Genomic DNA, 25,047 nt, shown 5'->3' with positions numbered 1-25,047 from the left:
ACACTACATTTTGTTGCATATTGTTTTCAACCAAACTAGAGACAAGTAATAATTTATATGTCCACTGGTAGAAAGCTGGCTAAATAAATCATGATTTATGTCCCACTCTATGGAACATTATGCAGAGTTTTTAGTGTTGTCAATATTGCCTTATACATAAAAATACATTTTTCATATCTGCTTTTCAGATAGNCTTAAATAATTATGAAGTTCTCAAGTTCTCATATTTTTCCATATCTGTGATAGATACACAAATAGATACATAAATAGGTAGATGGCAATAATGATGAAATGNAGATGATATTTAGATAGATTTTAGAAGTTAGATTGATGATTAATACATTATAGATGATAGAGAGATGATAGATAGATAGATAGATAGATAGATAGATAGATAGATAGATAGATAGAAAGATAGATAGATAAATAGGCTAACTTTAAATAACTTGGAAAAGAAGCACAGCAGAAACTTCAGGTAGTTATCTTTCATAGATGGGATAGAAACATCACCTTTTCTACTTCAATTATTATTATTTTATAATTATCAATAATAACTGATGACTATATGAATATTTTAACTCCCTTTCTCTGGAGGAAAAAAAAAAAAGGGAAGAAAGCCTGCCATGTTAACACAGGTTGAGACAATATCGTTTACCAAAGAATCTGGCATGGATCAATGGAAGTCCTTCTTCCTAAACCCATCACAAGCCTGGCAGGAGAGCACAAATGCTTGGGTGTGATTGGCTGACCTCATCCATGCAATGGTACTAGCTTTCACACCCTTTAAGCCTCTAGGAACAATCAGCATCCCTCAGGTATCCCTCTCCCTTTCTATGGAGGTACCTTTCTGTACCATTGCTTGCTTCTCCTTGGGTCTCCAGAATCTTTCTCCCAACAAAACAGATATCCCTAACAACAGAGACATCTTCAAAGAGTGTGTTTCTGGGCCTTTCTACATGGATGGACCACAGTGCCTGTCCAGGAATCCTCAAGGACTTCATCAGCAGGATCTCCTGAAAGCATCTAGCCCCATAGGCTAAGCCGTTCCCAGCCTCTCCACCATAAATAATTGTTGTTGAACTACCCAGTGTATATCAAATAAACAAGACTAATAATGGAAAAAAAAAAGCAGGAAAACAGCTAGTTTCAACAGTTAGAAAAGCTAGTCAATAGTATCAGCAAACCATAGCTGCTCTGATGAGGAAGGTTACAAGTTACCCGAGCTACATAGTGGTGCCACAAGTCTAAGAGGGAAACCACAGGCTCTACACACAGGAAGGATAATAAAGACTCACTAGAAACAACGTCTGTGTAGAGTTCACTAACTCTAAAGAAATGATCAAATTGGCTCACAATGACATAATAACTTCAGTATTCATTCAAGCCACTGAATTTGTGGTTTAGAACTTTGCTTCAAGGGGAACCCCAGGCCAGGAGCTTTCTGGTGAATCCCACAAACACTTAAGGGAGCCATAACACAGATCTTATGCAAACAGTTTTAGGAAACAGACAAATAAACAACAGGTCACAGTTTGTTTTCTGAGCCTCCAACATCAAAGCCAGATAAAGGCAGAAAAGCATTGGTCACTCTTAGGAATGGTGCAGAATCACTAGCAGAATTTTTGGTAACCTGACTTAGGCAATCCATGTGGAAGATAAGCAGATCATGAACAAGCGGGTTAATTCTAAGAACTCTATCATAGTATTGCAAAAAATATGTATGTAACAGCAATTGATGGAGGGAGGAAAGGGAAGAGAGAAATGATGTAAATACAGTATAGTCTCAAGAAAAAAACAATTAAAAAATTCAATTTAGGTCTACCAACCCTCAAACTGAGGAAAACCAAAAGGGGAAGACATCTTGGGAAAAACTGATACCTACTAAAATAAATGATCAGAACACTAACATAAAAAAAATTCCTTAACCTGATAAGACATTCTTAAAACACAAAGCAACCCTATATAGTAGTCAACATCATTCCCAATGATAAGAAGACTAAGTGCACTAATCTGAAATCAAGAATAAGAGCGAAGAACAGCCACTGTTTTACTTGTATCCAGCACTGCTCTGGAGGGCTACTCAGTGCACCAAACAGAAAAGAAACAATACATGCAACCGGTAGAAGAAGTGAAACGACTCAAAGATGACCTAACTGTCTACAAAGATTCCAAACAACAAACATGCTACTAGAATAAGTGCCCGAGTGTTGTGAGACGGACGTCCAAATCAGTATTAGTTTTATGTAATGACAAAGATACGTAGACACTAAAACTGAAAGTAAAAGCTATAGTATTTATAGCAACACCAAGACATTTGGTTAGGGGAAAATGTAAAAGATGAATAATATTTACACCATGGAACTAAAAAAAAAATTCTGAAATTAAAGGCTCATACAGAGAAAGGACATTTGTAAATCAGAAACTCTAATAGTTATATCCCTAAAATCATACACATGACTTTAAGAGCCACACGAATGAAACCAGTATAGTACTGGTATAAAACAGAGTAAAGGTCAGTGGAAACGAACTGAAGTCAGTTACTTAATTTGACAAAGATGCCACGTTATTTCAATAGGGAACAAACAGGCAGGGGACTAGAATAAGCAGCTTACTAAAAAACAGCACTAATACAGACATACACAAGAAAGCATTCCTAGCTGTGCCATTCAACAGGAGAACAGAAATGAAAACTCTAAGGAAGACTGCCCAGAGGTTTGGGGTGCCTGCTGTTCTTTCAGAGAAAACCTATGCCAGGCAGCTCAGAATAGCCTGCAACTCCAGCTCCAGAGAATCTGATGCCCTCTTCCGGTCTCTGGTGGCGGGGTAATGGGTGGGTGGGTGGACCTCCATAAACATGGCAGACACAAAACAATTAAAATAAACCTCATAGGCATACAGATATTTGTCTACTAGAACAGCTCAGATTAAAGACTAATAGTACAAAGTGCTGACCAGAATATAAAATAATGGAAACTCAAACGCACTGTTAATGTCATGTAAAAGGAGAGATTTTGGAAACTAGGCTAGCAGTTTCTACAATGTCAAACAACACTCAGATTACACCCAGCAATAATAAAGTTATTAATAAAAGCAAAATCTTTCTTTTAAAATTCCCTGTCTGTCTGTGTCTGTCTGTCTGTCTGTCTCTCTCTCTGTTTGAGTGCGCATGCACGCATGCATGTGTGTTTGTGCTCATGCCATGGTATATGGAAGTCAGAAATAACTTGAGGCAGTTGGTTCCCTTATACAACAATGTAAATCCCTGTTATTAAACTCAGGTATCAGCCTTGTTTGCAAGCATCCTGACCTACTAAACAGTCTTACCAGTCCCAAACATATTTCTGTACTAAGACTTTTTAATGGCAGCTTAACTCATGGGAGACTCAGACTGACAGAAATAACTTGTCATACATCCATACAATGCAACATTGCCAATTAAAACAACACAAATAGTTTTATGTTAAGAGGCAGATGGCAAAGACAAGAAACAGAAGCCTACTTTCTTTTTAAAAAACAAATAAATAAAGCCAAACTAAAACAAATAAAAACAATCCCCAAGCAGTGGCTCAGAGAATGTTCTAATTTTTTTAACCTGTACCTCATTTTTACCGTGAGAGGCTTCTCTGTTAGCAAGCAAAGCTATCACAATTCAGCATAAAAGTAAATTTTGAAGTGGGAAACATTAAAACAATCCTTTTGCCCCTTTCATTATAACAGAGGTTGCATAAGCACTGAAATAAACTTAGTTAACAGAAATCAGAAAGCTTAGAGGAGTCTCAAATATCAGAGTGAAGAACATGCAAATGAGTCTCCCTAAATAGGCAACTCCTCCCCTCTCCAGTACTTCAATGATGTTTTCAGCCAACATTTTGGCAAAGGCTAACATGTGTGTCTTCGAATTTAACTCTTCACTATCCTCCTGATTTCATGGCCACTGTGTGAATGAGACACTCTTCTCCTTGACTAGGCATTCACTAAACCCTGTGTTTCTCTCATTTTAGGCACCAATATGGTACATTTAGTGATCACTCTGTTGTGCAACTATTCATGAGAAAGAAAATAAAATTAAGGTAAAACAGAATCTCTTTAAGAGAGTATATTATGTGATGAGGAAATACTGGTGTTAGGAAACCTTCCAGGAGCCTCATGCATGTCTGGAGGTCTGCTGACTGATCCTTTTGCTCCAGACTCTTTCCAAGGCTGACTGTATGGCAAACAGTCCTATTAAGACACAAGTTAACTTACTAGCTTAAGGAAGCTAAAATTTCAGAACTACCTCACATTTTAAAACAACCAATATTTTTCATTAATTTTAAAAAACATAGGTACTGAAATATCTCAATATGATCATCCCTTTGTAGTAAAAAAAATTACTGATTTGACTGAAATTTTAAGTGAGCAACTACATTTGAATGATCATAAACTAATATTCCTTTCAACTTTCCTATAGCCTCTCAAATTTAATTTTATGGTTATATTCTAATTTTATTTAATAATTGTTTATAATCATTGTAGTTGACAGAAAGAGGCATAGGTTACTATAATGCGTTCACTTTGCAAAGACAGTACAGGAAGTTCCTGTATATGCCTTTCTCTCCCTTTCTTGTTTAATACTTGCCAGTATTAAAAAAACAACGTTAGAAGCTGGGTGTGGTGGTGTACACTTTTAACTCTAGCACTCAGGAAGCAGAAGCAGGTTGATCTCTGTGAGTTCAAGGCCAGCCTGGTCCACAAAGAGTCCAGGACAACCAGGAATACACAGGGAAACCCTGTCTTGAGAAGCCAAACCCCAACATTAGTACAGTGTTGTTAGCTAAACTCTAAATAAAAGCTTTATGCCTAACATTCATAACCAACACTTAGGGTACTGGAAAATACTCTGCAAGCTATCAGAGAAGGCAAGCATCAGGATAAAGCAGCTACAAACCCTGAGGCTCACAACAGCTATCTGTCTGTACGATACACTGGTGCGACAGTGACACAAATGGCTGTACATAAGGTCCATTCTATGAGATGGAACCTGACAGTGCTAGAGAGGCCAAGAACATAGGGCTAGGGAGTCATGGGCCTAGGGGAAATGCTACAACTATTCTTCTGCTAAAGGAAACAGCAGTGAAATGACTGTACTGTTGTACCCATAGATAGTGCCTTGTTCAACCCTCATCAGAGAAACTTCTCCTTGCAGTAGATGGGAATTAATATAGGGTGGGTCTTACAAAAGTAAGGGACTTTGGAGCAGTTAGTCCTAAATAGGATGCTTTCATCAAACCCCTCAAGATGCAGGGATCTACAAGGAAGAGGAGGTAAAAAGACTGTACAAGTCAGAGGTGGTGGATGACTGCAGGGGAACAGCGTTTCCCTGACACATAGGAACTCAGAGAGCAGCACCAGTGCATACGATCTGCACAGATTCAAGCCAGTCAGGGCCCAGCACTGAGACAGTAAGTGCATAAAGAAGCTATCTGCAATAGAGAACTGCTGGCAAAGGGGAAATTAGTTTTCTTCAATTAAGTGTCACTGGGTATATAAACCAGGCAGGCCCAGTGCCCACGAGTAGTTGTCATCACAAAATGAGCTCCATGGTTTTTGCTGTTATTGCTGGACTTTTTGTGAGCTTGTTGTTTTAGTAATTTTTTTTTTTTTAATTTGTCTTACTGTTTTTGTCTTTGTTCGAGAAAGAGAGAGAAGAAAACATAAAGTTGGGTAGGTGGTGAGATCTGGGAGGAGTTGGGGGAAGGGAAAAACACGATCAAAATATATTACATGAAAAGGGTCTTTTAAAGAAAAGTAAACCATGCCTCTGGATTCACTCGCTCTTCCACTTATGAAAGCATTCGGGATGCAGCCTGTGTTTATTTTGTATGTGTGCATGAGAACATGTATGTAACTGAGCATGTGCAACTATAACATTTTGCATTTTAATATCTTTCTATAAATTCTGTCCCACAAAACTTAGGTCATTTAGACTGTAACTTAATAGTATTAGACAATTCACAGAACTATATAATCATCCCCATCATTTCATTTCAGAGCACTATCATGGCAATTAAAAGAAACCCAACATTTAAATCTTTTTCTTTTGGTCCTAGAGAAGCACTGAGCCATATTCTGTCTACAGATCTGCCTACTCTAAACAGTTCTTATAAATGTAGCCATGCACTCTTTAGTCTTCTGTGATCTTTCTCTTACTCAGCAAAATGTACCCAATATTCATCGATGTTGTAGTATTAGTATTATATTAATTTCAAATAATATTCCACTGTATGGCTATAGCACATTTTACTTATCTTTTCATCAAATACTAAACATTTGGGTTGTTTTGACTTTCTAGCTGCTATGAATAAATAATACTATGAACATTTTACACACATGATTTATATCAGCTTTTTTTGAGGACTGATGTCTTTATTTCCCTTAAGAATATACCTAGAAACGGACTGCTTAATTATGTATATGGTAACTTAGATTTCACTTTTTGGGAACTTCAGGAGGTTTTCTAAAACGCCTATACCATTTAGCAATTTTGCTACATTTTGCCAATATTTTTGTTCTTACCTGTGATTTTTCTTGCCATCATAACAAGGTGGCCTTGTATCTCTCCTAAAGCATGGTTTTCTTTTAAAATAATAATAAAAAATACATTTTGTTCCTTTTTTGAAAACGGAGGTACCAGGAGATGCCCTTCATGGGTTGCTTTACTCTTTCATTAAAAAATAAAACAAAGAAGTTTTATTCTTCTATGACTGAGGACTAGACCACATTTTAAAACTGAGGAAGGCTCCACAAGGTTAAAAGAGGTGGGAAACGAAGGCTTTAGTTTAGTTTCACATATTCTTGAGGCAATATGCTAAAAAAAAGTGTGTATACATCCAAGACTTGGTTAGACAACACATTATTTATAGATGAGATTAGCTTCAGCTCAACTCACTGGCTTATGAATACAAATAGCACAAAAGTACACATTAGAGAAATGCAGATCAAACCCAGAATGGGCTATCACTTCATAATCATTGTGCTGTTACTTGGGAATGCAGAGAAACTGGAAGTCTTTTGAAACTCAAACTGTTAGAGCCACTGTGGCAAACAATGTAGCCATGCCTAAAAACCATAATTATCTTGGCTCAGCAATTTCAATTCTGGTCATATACCCAAAGAATGAAAGCAGGGTTTCAAACAGGTAGTTATATACACAGTCAGAGCACCACCACTCACAACAGCTCAACAGTTAACACAGCTCGGATGGTCAGTGTGTGAGCAAATGAAGTCTATGATGTTAACCAAGAATGTTATTTAGCCTTAAACTGACACATCTTACAATTTGTATAAACTTCAGATGTTGTTCTAAGTGATGTAAGACCGTCAGCCACAAAGGAACAAATCCTGCACACTTAGGTAAGGCACACAGAGCAGTCAGAATCAGACAGAAAGCAGAATGGAGGGTTCCATGGGACAGGAATGGAGGGTTAGTGTTTAACAGGTGAGAAGTTCCATTTGGAAAAAAGGAAATGTTTTGATCTATCTGGTAGTGACACTTTTACAAAAGTATAACTGTTAATAACACGGAACTGTATAGTGTGCTCAAAAGTAGTTAAAATGGTAAATTATATCACAGATTAAAAAGTGAGTGTACAGCAGTTAAGAGATGCAAACTTATTTAAACAAAAGTTGACAGGCATCCCACAAAGCCAAAATTATAGCTAGTAATCTGAGCCAGATGCTACCAGTCATGGTCAATGCCATTAGCCAGAGGGCAATCTCCATGTTGCATCAAGTAAAGGAAGAATGCTAAAACATGCATCAGCACTTTCAACCACATCCTGTGTAAAAGCAACGCCAAGCATATCATATTCATGTGTGGATAATATTGTGCTTACCATGTAAGTACACTCCCCAAGACACAGAGATTGGTTTAAAAAATACCCCCTCCCCTTGCCCTATTTCGGAATTGCTGATGTGGCACACAGGTTTGTACCACTCTCAGTTGTAATTCTTCATCTCCATAGCCTCACTGTCATGGCAAGTAAAAGCCACACTATGCGGCTCTATTAGGAGTATTTTCATATGCTTGCTGTTGATGAGATACAATGCCGGGCACTGAGCACATGTGGTAACACTTTGACACGTGTTGGAGGAGATCAAAAGCTAACAGGTATTCCCGAATAAAGCAATGTTTATGTCATCTATTAGACCTTTCCCTCAAAAATGATCTCTATAGCCAAGGTGTTTACATACTAAAAAAATAAACTGGGTCCTTGCACTATACTTTTTTCTTTTCTTTTTTTTTAAATTTAATTCTGAGTAGGTTAAGCAAAAAGTTCAGATCACTGTGGACACCACTAGTATTTGGATGGTTAATTTAGAAAAGGATGATATAACGAGAATGAGATTCCCCACATAGATTTTGCTCTCAGGAAACCACAGAGCTATGAATAAAATACAGAGTGGGCAAGTGACTCAGTGAATGGGAAAAGCAGAGACTAGTTCAAGGTGATTCAGAAACTTTACTTAGCAGGTAGGTAGACATTAGAAATAGGTTTTAATACCTGTATCATTTGGAAAGAGAAATCACTCAGAACATACTTTTAAGTCATCGTATTTTTGCTCTGCTCATAGGTACTGCCACAAACCCCAGCTCAGACACCACTCAGATGCAGCACTCCAAGGTTCTAGTGAGTTACAGTGTACAGAGTACAGGATAATGAAAGGCACATTGCAAGAAACGTCAGACCCAGCCTGGTATTCTTTCTATTCCTTGAGTGTAGCCCGGGGCCTCTGTGATAACCTGAGCCACCCATCCGGAGATTCTACCAGTTTCAAAATAGAGGAATATGTTTTTGCATTGTCTTGTTTCTGGCAGTGTCGTACCACTGTTTGTAACTGAACATTCTAATAATACAGCTATGGTAACACCCAGTCTTCCCAGTCACCACAAATATTTATTTCCTTTGCAATCTTTTTAGACAATCCAGACAAAGATACAACAAGGCTGAAGAAAAGGAAGCAAAAATCTAACATCTAAATATTCCTTCTGAGCTTCAGCTAATGAGATTGCATGGCCTGTCTAAGAAATGAACATAGAGGGGACTGCCATTTTCTAAGTATTTTCATTTATCATAAAGAAAACACTTAGAAATCCCATGACCATTCAACTAGCATGCTGAATTGTTAGTTACAAAATTGGCTTTCATTAAATTTTCAGTGACATTAAGACTAATGTTATTATTAATAACAGATTTGTGGTTTTCCAGGTACTCAAACTTACTAAACTACTAGACACAAGTGGATCCTAAAATTGCCCTAACTCAGGCACTAATCTTATATTTACAAGCCCGGTCACACACAGATGGGCTCCTCCTTTTTGGTATGCTAGTTTGTGAGTAAGCCACAAGCACTTGCTGTCTTTTAAGAATGCTCTCATTTGTCAGTCTCCGTCTGGCTATGGAAGGTTCTCATCAGTCAACATATGAAGTCAACATTAGCTTCTTGAAGAACAATGGGGAAAAGGGCATATTGGTACCAAAGGGCCCCTGCCAACAACCAAAATTATTTCATATCCCATTTTAAACATATGATTCATAGTTATAAACCATTTATCCAAAGAGCCGGAAGCCACGTCTGTATCAAGAAAGAGGGAGGCAAAGGAAGAATGTCAGATGCAAAGGAAGAGGGATGCTAACCAAGGATAAGTATCCTGGGTTGGGGTGCCAGGGGAAGACTATCTAGATAGGTTCTGCTATTTATAAGACATTTCAGAAAGCTGCATGGAATGGAGTCAGGCCTGTAATCATGGTACCTGGGAGGTGAAAGCAGGACTATTTAAGGTTAGCCTCTCAGCTATGTAGTGAGTTCAAGGCTAGTTTAGGCTACTGAGACCTTGACTTTGACAGGCAGATAGACGGACAAGACTATTTACACAGAAATGATAAACAACATAGATAAGAATTAAGAGTAAGCCACAGAAAGTTCGGGCATAAAACACTAATGAGGAATGATGACGCTAATTCACAGGGACTTCTTTGAATGTCAAAGGTTAGGAACTGGAGTTCTATGTTTGGAATAACAAAGTGAAAGGTACACAATCTAAACCTTGAGATGACTGTTGCTTTTCACTTCTATATTTTTACAGTAAAGTTATTATTAGTTATTTTTAACATTAAAGTTAATTAAAAATTATGTTAGCACAAGGCTTATGAATCTGTATTTACAAATCTTAAAACATCAATTCATTTCAATCAAGAAATAACTTAAAGCCAGACAGGACGGCCCACACCTTTAATCCCAGCACTCAGAGGGTAGAAGCAGGTGGATCTCTGTGAGTTCCAGTTAGCTTGGTCTATATAACAAGTTCAATGCCAATCAGGCATTTATTGTTAAGACAGTAAAATCATTTTAAAAAATCTATTACATTTTAAAGTAAGAATATGATATCTCATTCTGTATGCACAAGTATACCAATAAAGGTAAAAAAAATGTAAACTTAGTGAACTATGCAAATGTATGGTGAGAACGTAGAGGATCACCTGAGTATCTAAGCGGTACATGCGTCCAATGGAAACTGCACATAGGTAAGGAAGCCAGAGGGCAATGTTGGAATCTTCTCTATCAAACTCTATTTTACAATTCAGACAGTCTCTCTCTGAACCTAGTGATCTTCATCAGCTAGCCTGGCTAGTTGGCAAGCCTCAGGAATTCTCCTGTCTCCATCTCCCCAGCACAGAATTACAGATGTGCACTGCCATGCCTGACCTTTACACAGACTCTAGGGACCTAAACCCAGGCACTTTGTGGACTGAGCCATTTCCCAGTGCACCAAATGAATTTTAAAATGCTAATAGAAAATACTGAAATTCAAAATACTGTGAAAGTAATTGGAGAACACCACTGAGAGGGAGGGAGAGGAAGAGGCAAAAGAATTATAGGGAAAAGCTGCTACAGATTGTGAGGCAAATGAACTCTTGCTATCATGCATCTATCCAAAGTGTCATAAAAAGAATTCCCCTATTGGGAAAGAGTTAATCAACATTATGTATATGACCTCTTGCAATACAAGTCTATGATAGAAAATCATATATATTGGTGCATATGTGCATGTACACCTCTGTGTATATACTCATATAATAAAAGGAATGGGTCAACTCAAGGGAGCCTCAGGAGAGCAAGACAATACACTGTTTGTGAAGAGTCTGACTTTGGTTTGCCTCCTATCATTGATTACATATGAAGAGTGACAACAGGGGGAATTACTGGCTACTCTAACCTGTTTTCTTGTATTTGAAAAGAGACAGTAATTAAGACTGCAAACATCCCATGCTAATGTCTCAGTATCTATTCTCGCCTTATTTTACTCCACAAAGGTTATTTGACCATGTTGGGGCCTGCCACAGCAGCAGTCTAATATATCCCCACACTGCCAGAATAATCTTTTATTTTATTATTATTTTTCACTTGAACTATTGATTACTATCTTTAAAAAATACATCAGAGAACAATCCATCACTTTATGTTGCAGAGACAAATGGCTTAAAAGAATATTTGTATTATGCTATACCATGAAGTTTCCAGTAAGAAAAACTCAACCCTCATCAAAGTGGGGAAAAAGGCACAATTAGTGGATTCTAAGATTCAGGCCACAGTAGTTAAATGATCTTTCATCACATGTAGCATCTACAAGGAATTCTTCCTTCTCCAACACTTTTAGCACCTTTATTTTTTTTTTAACTGAAATAGGCCTTTTAATGATGCTACCTATAACATCATCTCAACAACTCATTGACATAAAAATGGAATAAATTGAACCTAGGTTCTAATCCCAAATTCTTATATTTTAAGGGACTTTCTTGTACCAGATAATATTCTTTCTGGTTAGTTTAAAAAGAAGTAAGATACTCCTTTGTCTAGGTATGGAATGGGTGATAGTAACTTCTTTTTGATCTTTTTTTTAAAGCACAGTGGGAAAGGTTCCTCCTAACTATGGCTGCTTGCTTTTGCACATCGGTTCTGGCTCCAGTCTCTTTACAATGAACTTGCTGCACTATATGCAGAATGCTCCTACCTGTCAGGAAGTACACATCAGTTTCTCTCTTCCTCAGAGACTCAGTTCATTATTTTTAAAACTCTTCCTTCATCCTTCATGTAGACAAGACCTCTCTCTTCTCAGCCTCTGCCGAATGAAGCACACTACTTGTCTCTGTCCTAGTACACAGCCTCTGCATGTTTCTCTGGTTAGCTGATCTTAGGAAGATCCTCTTAGACTCAGCCCCTCAGTTCGCAGTCGTGTTTCTAGTATTTCCTCAGGAAATGGGGTAAAATAGTCACTGCCTGACAAATAACTCTCAAGTCAAATAAATCACAGAAAAGGGAAATATAAAAATAGTGTCTACAAATGAAGAACCCTGAACTGAGTTAGCTTAACTCATATAAAGCTTTCATACCCAACTAACTTGTATGATACTATATATTTTTAGCATTCCTTTTTATTTGATTGGATTAATTTTAAAATTTTTATTTATTTTATGAGTATTCTGCCTGTATATACATATGTGCCCCAAGTGCACACCTGATGTATGTAAAAATCAGAAGAAAGCAGTAGATGCCCTGGAATTGGAGTTAGGGATGACTGTGAGTCACCATGCATGTACTGGGAATCAAACCCAGGTCCTCCCCCAAAGCAGCAAGTGTCATTAACCACTGAGTCTCTCTCTAGCCCCTATTTGTAAAATAATGGTTTTCACTGTAACATTTTGGTATGTGTATCATTATACTTTGCTATTTGCCCCTATAGCTATCACTTGCCCCCACCCCCTTCTGCCACCTAAATAGTACCCTCTTTTGCTTTCTTCTGTCTCCCCCAACCTTCCAAAAACCACACTGAGGGAGGGGGAAAGAGAGATTCCTGTGACAACAGAAGAGCGCTCCGCCTTTCCCTGGCCTGTTAAATCAAAAGGGCCGCAACATCACAAGACAAAGATCCTAGAAAGTAGCCTTTCTAAAGTTCTTATATAAGAGGGCAAAATATCAGAAGATAATTGTTATCTCTCAGAGGAAATGACTTTTCAGAGAAATTAAAACCAACATCATCTTTGGAACAAGTTCAAAACACCAAATTACAAAGTAGGCCTGGCAAGTTAAACCACCTGACAGTGATTACTGAGGGGCAGTGACACCACCACACCACAAATCACACCTCCTCTGAGGGCCGCACCCAATGTGGATTTCACTGGCTTCTGTGTCTAGGTTTCTGAGCTCATTTGCCAGCTTCTTGTAAGGAGAGACTAAGTATTGTAACCCATACCCGAAAGGCCAAGGGAAGGTAATGTTAGGCTAGTCTCGGATGCTTTACCAAGGTTAGTAGGTGCTTATCTCAAAGGGGCAGGGGATGGTGGCACAAGGGTGAGGTGGCCCAGTTGGTAAAGGTGTTTGCTGCTAAGCCTGATGACCTGAGTTTGATCCCCAGGATCCACAAGGTTGAAGGACAGAACAAACTCCCTCAAGCTACCCTCTGACTATACAACAGGTGAGCCATGCCACACATACAACAGCAAAAAATTGAAATGTCATAAAAGAAAGTGGGTTATCTCAAGTACTAAACAGAGTTGAAACACCAACAGTAGACTTCCACTATTTATTTAACCCAGACATTAGATTAGTACTTTATCCAAAATTATTCCTTTTCTACTTAGCCTGCTTCACTTTCCAAAATTTAGATGTTCAGGTTCTTTGGCTTCTATGAAGTACTTGGCTGACTTCCAATTTTCCTGCCTTTGCCAGAAAACAGCTAAACTTCCAAAAAGTACTTCATGAGTTGTCCAACATTCCCAGACTCTGGCCTTACCGAATGTAGAAGTCCTTACTAATTTTAGATTCAAGGATGTCTTCTGTGAACAATTAGCCAGTTCAGAGTCTCCGCCCCCTTCCGCTTAGACACCCAACATTACTAATGATGTGAAATCAAACAAATGTAAATGCAGCTTATCACTGGTCAGAAGCTAAGGCAGGAAAAGAGTCAACTAGAGACAGTTCCAACAGAGCCCTGACTTCTTGTTCCCCTGGAAAACTAAGACTGAGGGAGAGACAGGAGAAGAGCAGATAGGAAAGACCAAAGACCTACACAGACAAAGGGACAAAGAGACAGACAGAAAAGGAAGCACACAGAGAAAGAGAGTCAGGCAAAAGGGAGGTGGAATTGAGGTGTGGGGATGGGGCAAGCAACAGAAAACAGAGGCATCTAGCAAAAGGGCAGCTCTGAGAATGAATTCCTCCTTTGTGATTGTTTAGATTCTACTTAGAACAAGTAAAATTTTATTTTAGTAATAAGTGCTTTGTTGCAGATTCATTCTCTCTCTCTCTCTCTCTCTCTCTCTCTCTCTCTCTCTCTCTCTCTCNCACACACACACACACACACACACACACAGAGCCTCTGTTCAGACATGCCTTTAAAGAATTTTAAATCCCCCCCCCCCCTTCTTGGTCTCTATCACTGTTAGCTCAGGCTTTCTCACACTTCATCCTAGTTTAGGAAGGATCAAGACCTGGCAGTAAGGGCACAGAGAGAAGCCTTCCTGAGATGTTCAAACTGTACGAGGTGTGGCCCCTTCTTACCTTCAGCAACACCACATCGACAGTCCTGTCCACCTTGGAGATGTCACACAGGCTATAGCGCCTTTTGTGCCGCTCATACATTTTGTACAGATGCAGAAAAGAAGAGACAAAATGTAGACGGGTATCTGCTGAATCCAGGGACCAATGTGCTCACACAGGTCCGAAATCCCAAATTCTCACAGTGGGCGGGAGGAGACTTCAGCTTCCAGATTCCGATTTATAGAAAAGTCTCCGGTTAAGGAAAAAAAAAAGCAGACTCCAAATCTGTGAACTAAGTGGGGACTTTCTGGCAACTTCAGAGCACGGAGACGAGTTTATAATTCATAATAAAAGCAGTCTGCAGTAAGATCGCTGCTGTGCACATCTTGACTGAAAGAGAAACACAGATCTTTTCCATCACTGCCGAGAACTCCAGTAGAAAAATTAAGGACGAACTGGCTAAGCATAATGGTTGGCACATGTATGCAGAAAACCCAGAGCCAGTAAGCACTTAGCCACGAAGACGGAGGTTTTTTTTTTTTTTTTTGGAAGGTGGCTATTTCAAAAGTGACGGCTTGAGAGAATTCCTTAAAACAACAAAGACTAGAAACCTATATGAAGGGGGGAAAAAAGAAAAAAAAATCTGGAGGTGTTTTCTAGAGTATCCACTTTTTTAGCCAGTCTCCAGCTCTTCAGCAGCAGGGCTGGATTTTGACTTAAGTTGAAAATATCTAAGGACAGCCGGCCGGGCTGAGTACAAGGAAAATAGACCACTCCCCCAGATGTCCTCCCTCCCTCCCTCCCTAGCTGGCTGCCGCTAGCTAGCCAGTTCCTCCCTCCGCAGCCTCCACACCCTTTACCCTGCTCTCTCAAGATCGTCATTACTTGCCCTTTCAGACCTGCACCAGCAGCCTTGGAGGTTTGGAAACCTAATTGCAGTGGTGGGAACATGAATCATCTACAGACTAAGAGAAAAAACAAGGCTTCCTTTTCCAACAGGCTTCCTCCTGCTCCTCCTCCTCCTCCTTACAAGTCCCCAGTGAAAAAGGCTCTGTCAGACACAGCAAGGAACGACCTCAGTCCCTTTGATGCCAGTAGTATGCTAATAAAGAAAGGCGGTGTTATACTAAACACTACAAGTCTGTACAACAGCCTTGGCGATTCAGGAAAGACACAGAGACACTGAATCCAGCCAAGGCATATACAGCATCTCCCTGCAGAATGCAAAGCAGTGATTTAATATCAGAAAAATGTTAGCCAAATAGTTCAGAGTTATGTCTCTAGGATGTAGAATTAGCTACAAAAATGTCTGGCAAGGGTTAGAAGTCATCACGAGTTAAGGTTTTGTTTCATCTGGGGTCTGAGAAAGTTCTAAAGAAAGTTAAAGAGATGGCATAGGATGAATGTACGCATGTCTCTTAGGACTCTTGGGACTAAGAAGAGTCACGTGGCTGAGACCGCCTTGCCTGTCACACCTCTCAATCATGGGACTATGTGACTTCATTTGCCTGTTTTCTTGCTTCTCCAGACCTTTCCAGTTGCCAATCTCCTATGCCTCAGGAGCAGACACAGCCGTTCATTTTCAGACATTGGGGACTGTAATAAACGTTGGAGGGGTAAAGAGGAAGAGGAATCAAGGAAGCAAAAAGCAGAAAAGAGAGGTGAAAGAATAGAAAAGGAGGTTAAAACAAAACCCTAAAATAAACCCACAGGTGGGCTAGGTATGGACATGTCTTTAATCCCAGCACTACGGAGACAGAGCAGGCAGACCTCTGTGAGTTCGAGGATAGCCTGATCCATGACATGAGTTCCATGACAGACAGGGCTATATAAAGAGACCCTGTGTCAAAAGCAAAACCAAAAAAGGGAAAAAGTATTCTAATGTTTTCCAGGAGAGGCAGTCCTACAGTCTCTTTAAGGGGGACAGAGTGCAGCTCCTTACCTTACACAGATTTGGAGAATGTGAATGTACAATCTTAAATACCACAACAGAAAGGAAGTGAAGGGATTAAATACTACAGTTTCTCTCAATATTGCAAGCAAAGTTGGTGAAAGGTGTTTTCTTTTTGAAGCTGTGAAAGGGTAAGGAAGGTCTAATGAGTCAGCATTTCCTCAGGCCAGGTGTTTAAGGAGGCGAGTCTACTTAGGAGAAAGCAACGGAGCAAACCCAGGTAAGGTGGCCAGTTCTTCGCTTACTCATCTGTCTACCCACACACCAGTCTCAGCTCTCTCTAACACAAGCCTCATCCTGATCCCACCACAGGTCCATTAAAAGCATGAAGGTGGACAATGTCCTCTTTCTGGTGCCTCTAAAGAGCAAGCCTCGCTCACACCGGCACCATAGACAGTAAGCACATGACGCTTTTCAGTACAGAGAATGCTAGACACAGTAGAAACAAGACAATTGAAGAGATGAAGAAGTTGTAAATAAAACTCTTGCTTAAGCTAACCAAAAAAGCATGGGACTCTGTCCAGGAACATACAAGAACTTTGATATTATGTGGTTTAAGGGCATAGGTCCAAAGGTCCTAGAGGGGCAGGCTTAAGTGTACAAAAAATCTGGCTGCCGATTATATTTTATGGATCAACTTTCACCAAGCTATAATTTAGAATCCCCTCTTCCCAATGAACACAAAGCCGTCTCCCCTCTGTTCTCAGATGGTTTGCTCCTCACTGCCTCTCCCTTCTGTTCTAATTAGAATCAAATGTTTCCTGCTTGCAAGTTCCCAAGCATCTCTCTAGAGAGCCAGAGATGCTCTGGTCACTGTAAAGTTTCTCTGTACCAACTCGGTCAAACTAAAGATAATTCATATCCATTCAATAGACATTCTATGCCTTGCAGAAGATGCAAACAAAGAAATAAAACCCATGGACTTTGTCCTTGGAAACATAGTCAGAGAAATGTTTCAAAACCATCATAATTTTCTGAATGACACCAGAGGACTGTTTGAAATAAATATATTGGCCTTTTTGTCTGTTTTTTTTTTTTGTCCTAGAAATCTAGATTTTTCTCTTTTCTACACATACAAGCATATTAAGAACAATTTAAAACTGTCCTTGCTAATCTGTTTCTTCTCAGAGAACAAATGCTCTGGGTGGGGCAAAAATGCTGTGGGTGGGGCAGAAAGTCTGTTTGCTTTCCCCTTTGGATGTGCCTGGCACTCCCCCATGGAAGGCAGAATCTGTAGTCTGTGCTCTTACTGCTGATGCTACGGTTCCAAGTTTTTATCAAAAACATCTGGAACCACTGAACAGCTATTCTGTTAGGATTTTGAAACACAGCAACCAATCATTTCCCATCTAAACTCTAGCTGAAAGCTACAGATTTGAAGGAGATTTTAAGTGCATTTCTTTGTTCCTTCAAGTTTAGGAACTTGCAAGAAAACACAGATTTTTCATAAGCATGTGAAATAGGGGTTATTTACAGTATCAGCTCTCTCTCTCTGTGATCGATAGCCCACTCTCTATCTATGACAAGGAGCACCAACCCCTTCAATAGAAGTAACAAGCACTCAGATTATCATGTACCTAAGATGTACCAAGTATTCCAGCACAAGAGTCTACTACGAATTTTCACACACTTTATTACATTTCTGCTCAGGAGTTAAATTTTTCTTGATTTAATACTTTATCCAAATTGTTTAGATTTTAGGAACTAATGCTGTGTGGTTCTTTGGTTCCAGTTAAAATAGAAGCTCACAGTTTACTGCAAGGCTTCTGAATTAGGGCGCCACCTGGTGGAAATTTTGACACTAAGGGCCAGAAAACCTTGTGGCTCTTAGCAGCCAAACCCCTCCTCCCTCTAAGCTCAAAGAGAAGGAACATTAAGGAGTAATGCTTAAACCACAAGGATCAATTCAGCTAGGCAGGGAACATGGGACAGTGAGGTAAAAACCAAGGGGCGGTTCTCCTAGGTGAGCCACTATCTGCGATCCTGATCAAACTAGAAAGTATTAATCTGATGATCTGGATATGGAGTTCTGGAATGTACAAAAAAAGTGGTTGGAAGCTGGACCCACTCCAAGTTCTTTCTTGCTCTATTACTACATCGTATTATTTGGACACTGAGACTTGTTGTTGAACACCTTGTTACATAAAAGTTCATTATATGTGAATGAATGAATAGCAAAGTAAAGAGAATTAAACATTTTCTAAAAACCATTATTATTGCAGATTCTTATTTTTCACCTTTAGTCTTCAGATGAGATGGAAAGCAAAGGTTTTACTATGCTTAAACATTTACACTCACCAGAACATCGCACATTCGTTGATGAAAAATTTGATTAGCATCTACTTGAGGAACACTTGTCTGATTAGAACAAAGTTTCCTTCCAATGAGATGTGAGAGTGTGCATAGGGAAAGAAGGGAATCATTTAGAAAGACTGTAAAGCCAACATCTCCACCCAGGAGTTCCTTTTAAATGTCAGATGTCAGCGTTTAAGCAATGAGAGGAGCCCTACTCTTTCCTCTTGGCATTTCACTGGACACAGACTCAAGGTTCAAGGAGGGACAATCAGTAAAATAGGGAAGTTGGTAGCAAACGTCAGGAAACACCTTTGCTTGAACTCTTTACTGCCTTTGCAAGGAGGGGGAACCACCACATACAACATTCAGCTTGAAGCAGCAAATTGTTTAATAATAGCAACAAGTGAATTAACAACAAAAGATGGATGGCTTCACAGAAAAGTCTCTTCATGGATAAATATTCTTTCCCTGGATATTAAGTCTTATAGAACAAGACCACAAATGCCAAATCTCCCCACTAGCTATCTGATACAAAGAGGGAAGAAATCCCGCCAGGCTTGGTTGCAGAGGTCTGTAATGCCAGCATTGGGGAGCCGCAGACTGGAGAAGCAGGAGTTCAAGATCAGCATGTACACATGAGAGCCTGCTTTAAAAATTTTTAAAATGAAGGAAAAAAGGGAAGAATGAAAGGGAAGAGAGAACGAGAGGAAAAAGTCAGGAAGGAGAGAAAAAAGAGAAAGAAAGGAGGGAGGGAGAGAAGAGGAAGAAAAAGAGAATGACAAAATTTCACTGGGAAAACTGAATAGTTCAGTCTGTAGAACATGTTTCCTGAAGCAAGATGATACTGGTAGAATGCTTGGCTATGTCTCTTGTTCACTAAGAAATCAATCAATCAATCAATCAATCAATCAATCAATCACTCTCTCTCTCTCTCTGTCTCTCTCTTCCCCCACCCCCCTCTGTGTGTGTGTGTGTATGTGTATGTATGTATGTTTGTTCCCAAGAAAGACCAATAAGGTGGCCAGGTATTGAGATCACAGACATTTGTGATCTCAACTATTTATTGCTACTTTTTAATTTTCCAGCAGTGTTCCTTCGAGGCCTGATCAAGAGAGTCTCACACAAGGGCAGTCTTGCACTGGCCAAAACAAAGCAAAACCTACATTTTCCACCTCTTATCCCCACCCATCTCAGTGGTAATGGTGACAAGAATTTCTCTCAGATGAAGACATCTGGCTTCAGTAACTATGAACTTTTATTTCAACAAAACAAGCATAAACAATATGCTTCCATTCTGTTTCCCCTCTAAGGTGTTAATAATAAGAAGGGCATGCTTTCTCCACATTTTAGTCTTTTCCAATGCATTCCACAACAGTTCTGTTTTTGTTTTGTTATTTGTATACATACACAGTGATATACTAGGGCTAGGAATGCTAAGTGCAAAGCTGCTATAGCAGGCAGAGGAAAGACAGCAGATCAAAGGAGCAGTGGTTTCCATTCAAGTGGGTGGAGAGTAAGAGAAGAGTTAAAATCTTAACAAGAATAGAATTCTGGACACTGAGAGTCAGAGAGGGAAGAGCACTTTAAGTGTCGTATTTGACTAGATGTCTGCTTGGACAATGAATTAAAAGGAGGCATTCAGTAGAGGAATTGACAGCAGGTGAGATTAGGTACATTTAGGACTAGATTACAGAGATGTCCAAGACAAGCTGTGTGCTAAATGGCAGAACTAATGTTTATGTCTAGAAATTGGGAGAATGCTTAAGAATTAGGTATATAGATCTGGAAATCAAAACACAGATAAGAAATCGAGAAAATTCAAAGAAAAGAAGTACCCCCCAGCAGGAATGGTAAGTAGTGTCGAATGCTGAGAAAGAGGAAGAGTGTGAGATGGACTTGGCAGTGTAAATGTTTCACAGGACAAGAAGCTACTTCTGCATCAGTGACCAGAATACCTGACAGAAACAACGCAAGGGAGGAATTATAGGGTATTACAGGGGAACTGAGACCTATCTGAATTCCTTTGTGACCAGGATGTGCTGGCAAAGAGATTCGCTCTCTGTCTCTGTTATGTGTACCACAAGCTTCATACTGCCCACACTCTTCATTGCAACTCATTTTCCACTACTCTGCAAGGTCAATCTATAAAAAGCTGGTGTCTCCAAGTTCCAAGATTATGATGCAGTTTGCCCTACTTTAATTCCCCAGATCACTTTAACTTCTAGGATCATCCCTCCTCTCCCAACGTCTTTTGGATGTTGGTATGCCTTTACCAACATCTACCCCTCAAATCTCACTTCATGAACTCAGCTCTCTTTATCCAGACATTCCTACAGCTCTTCTTTGAAGTACTATGGCACTGGCTCTATGGTGGCTTCCCCTATAATCACGGGTACTGCCTGCTTGATCTGCCTCTAAGTAGAAGATGATCTCTTTAAAATCAATAGCATTTAATTTCTTTATAGTGTCCAACGCACTGTAAGGCACATAGGCCAGATGGTGACAGATTATGTCTTTGTTCACTACTGTATCATAATCCTAAAACTCCCTTAATAGCTGACCAAATTTAGTTATTAAACAATTCAAGGATGTCAGGGCTGGGGCTTGAAAGATGACTTGGTAAAAAGCACTTGCCCCACAAGCTGGACAACCTGAGTTTGGATCCCTAGAATTCACATAAAAGCTAGTCATGGGAATGGGAGGTGGAATAAGAATCTGCAGAAGCTTGTGAGTGTGCATGGGCATACACACACACACACACACACACACACGCAGAGAGAGAGAGAGAGAGAGAGCGCACATCTGTGCTAACATAAACAAATGAAAAGTTGAAGTTTGAAAGGTAAGTCCTGAACAGACAACCCCTCCCCTGAAATAAAAACTTCAAAATAATCCTAAGTTTAGGAAAAATTGAATCCCAATATAAAATCAGTGTGTATTACTTTAGGAAATGACTTGTTCCTCTGATTTTTCTCTTCACAGCAAGAAGGAATAACTCTGGTACAGTCATTCTGTAAGAGAAGCCAAGAAATGATTCAGCTTCCCATGGAAGACTTTCCTCATCACCCCAGCGAACTCACCACAGTACAGTCATGCTTTCCAGAGCGCAGAAATACAGCTTCATCTTTTTTTTTTTTTAAATCAAGGTTCAAAAGACAAAGCAAAAAGAAAAGTCCTCTGTGGGAGAAACAACATCAAAAACCCACTGTAGGACTTTCCTGTCAGGTTTATGTCAGCATTTATGTGTCCCCCAAACAAAAACTGATTCTCACACTGGAAGTGATCTCAACATCTACTCCCTGTAGACTAGCATTCAGAACATGGGGAGATACTATCAAAGGTGCCAAGGGAGCAAAGCAATCACTAGCCTTGCACAGCTGTGCCACTTATGATTCACAACAATGACCAGCAAGGCACTTTCATCTTAGCCACCAGCTGTTTAACTGGACTTAAAGACAGCTCAATAAGAAGGAAAGAAAGAGGGTCTGTACTATGAAAGAATGCCTGTACTATAAATCTAGCCAACTATCCAGGACTAGTGAGGTCACAGATCTTGGAGGGAAACCTACCACCGTCATTTTCCTAAGTCAATATAGTACCAACTGCATTCTAAATACCTACTTGGATTACCCTCAGATAATTGTAGCTCTCACGGGCCATCAGAGGGGTTTTTGTTTTTTGTTTTTGTTTTGTTTTGTTTTTTTCCTAGAAAACAAAGACCATTACAGAAAGCTGCAATTGTCAATATACTGAGAACAACTGCTCTGGGGTGCTGTGCTGGGTGGCTTTGTGTCAACACAAGCTAGAGTCATCAGAGAGGAAGAAGCCTCAGTTGAGGAAATGCCTCCATGAGATGCAGCTGTAAGGCATTTTTTTCAACTAGTGATCAATGAGGGAGGGCCCAGCCTATTGAGGGTTCTATAAGAAAGTAGGCTGAGCAAGCCAGTTAGCAGCACCTCTCCATGGCCTCTGCATCAGCTCCTGCTTCCATGCCCTGTTTGAGTTCCTGCTCTGAATTCCTTCTATAAAGAACAGTAATACAGAAGTGTAAGCCAAATAAACTTTTTTTTCTCCCCAATTTGCTCTTTGGACATGGCGTTTCATTGCAGCAATAGAAACTCTAACTAAGAGGGGTGCCCAATTTAAATGGAAACATCAACAAGACGACTGCACACCCAGGACTCAGGGAACATTGTTGTGGCAGAAAGACTGTTAAGAGCCCGAGGACCAGGAAGTCTGCTGAGTGTGTCTTGTGACAGGAGGATAAAACATCAACAACGTGTTGCCTAGACAATAGCACAACAATGAAAATACCGACTGACATGCTAAGGTGGGTGGGAGAAATCTCATGGGGCTCCAACCTTAGATGGAAATTCACTGGCAATTAACAACTGTTTAGAGAGGGCCCCCTAAATAAAGTTATTCAATGCCAAATGCTTAGCCCTGAAATCATATACATACAAGCAACCCTCAACTGACTCTGAAGGTTTTACTTATATAGTTTTGTTCACATACATATATAGCAACAACAATAATAAAATGTAGGAGGCTATGAATTTGAGGGGAGGGGTCTGGAAGAGGCTGGAGGGAAGAACGGGATGAGGAACGCGATGTAACTACTTCCGTAATTGTATCCAATCAAAACAGGTATTTCTATGTTCTGGAACATTTCCAAGAGGTGGAACAAAACTTTTACTCCCAGAATAAATCCTAAGACTGTACATAGGAAGTTGCTATACAAACACATACTGACAAGGGGAAAGCCAGGTGTGGTAGTACATACCTAACACCCAGCACTTGTGGGTAGTGACATAAGGGACCGGAACTTTAAGGCCAGTATAAACTGCATAAAAAAACCTGAAGCCAGCTTAGGCTATAAGAGACCATGTCTTAAAAAAAAAAAAAAAGTCAACCAACGAAGTAAAGAGTGGGTAATGACCATCAACCTGAAATACATGTGAGTGCTCACAGCACACCACAGGAAGCACAGGGATGACCCAGGAGCTTAGAGTCTGTTAGGCCAGAACGGGACAACATGAATGCTGAATGAAGCCAGACTACCCAGAGTAAATAAATTATGGCTTCCAATCTATAAAATGGCAATAAAACTAATAAAGCCAGCTATAGGAGAAGTTATGAGAAATACATGGATTAAGGTATGAAAAGTATTTGTAGCACTGTTGTGGCATATTAGTTGCTGCAATTCTTATTTCTGAGCATTGTTGTTTTTTATCTTATCAAAAAGAGTACTTTAAGCCAGTCTTCAAGGAGACATATGTGCTAAAACAACTAATTACGATAAATCCCTACAAATTAGAATCGAAGGAACAAAACATTTGTGATGGATAAATCCTTGGATGTCTACTTGACATCTAGAATTAACTAAGACCAAGCAAAAATATTTTTCTTGGTTGGACTATTTGAGGTGGGAGACCCATCTGAAATTCAGATTACTTGAAGTCAGAGGATCAACCCTAAATCTGGGTCCCACCTTCTGCTGGCAGCCCACATAAAAGGACCTGGGGAAAGGAAGCTTTTGCTTTCTGCCTGCTTGCCCCCACTCTCACTGGCAAATGCATCTGTCCCACTGCTATGGCATTTCTTCACTGGTGCTAAAACCTACTTCGTCAGAATTCCAAGGTAGCCTGCAGGCCAGCAGCTCTCTTAGGACTTAACAACTACCAGACTTTTGTCCTTTCCATCAACAGACAGCCACAGCTGGATTACTTGGACCACAGCTTGTACACCACTCTAATAAAGTCCCTGTGTGTGTGTGTGTGTTGCATTCCTTTAGAGAACCGTGACTAACACAACATGTTTGCTGATATCAGACTACTACCTTCTCACTGCACAGGTTTTAAACCTTATTATGAGAGCAGCAGGGGTGTTTCTTCAGGGTGTGTTAGTGCAGAACTTTAATTCCAGAACTTGAGTGGCAGGTGCAAGTGGATCTCTGTGAGTTCCAGGCCATCCTGGTCTGGTGATTTCCAGGACAGTCAGGACTATAGGGTGGGATGAAGCATGATGGCATGAAAATTTTATCAAACTCCACTGAACAGTACACAAATTTAAAACTTACAAGGTATTTCTTGAATTTGTCAATTAAAAATTTTAGACTAAGATGAATGCAGGATAATTGTTGCTGCAGGAAGTGAATCAATCCCCCCCCCCCACTCCTTCTCCTCCTCCTCCTCCTCCTCCTTCTTCTTCTTCTTCTTCTTCTT

The 25,047-nt window shown here is 39.8% G+C and overlaps 1 protein-coding gene across 8 annotated transcripts in view; it reads right to left on the bottom strand.

Annotated features, from left to right (window-relative positions):
• Akap13 (A-kinase anchoring protein 13) overlaps positions 1–25,047 on the bottom strand; it is a 279,862-nt gene that overhangs the window by 96,948 nt on the left and 157,867 nt on the right. The window contains exon 1 of one of the 8 annotated variants that reach the window (XM_029479052.1): positions 14,599–15,303. The exons of the other annotated variants lie outside the window; for them this stretch is intronic. Within the exon in view, the coding sequence (XP_029334912.1) occupies positions 14,599–14,679 (81 nt within the window). The 5' untranslated portion in view covers positions 14,680–15,303. Of the gene's footprint in view, positions 1–14,598; positions 15,304–25,047 lie in introns of those variants that run through there. 8 annotated transcript variants of the gene reach the window in all.

This window comes from Mus caroli, chromosome 7, assembly GCF_900094665.2.
Source record: "Mus caroli chromosome 7, CAROLI_EIJ_v1.1, whole genome shotgun sequence".
Lineage (NCBI taxonomy): Eukaryota > Metazoa > Chordata > Mammalia > Rodentia > Muridae > Mus > Mus caroli.
The sequence above is the reverse complement of the archived record's forward strand: the minus strand, read 5'-3'. Positions and strand labels throughout refer to the sequence as shown.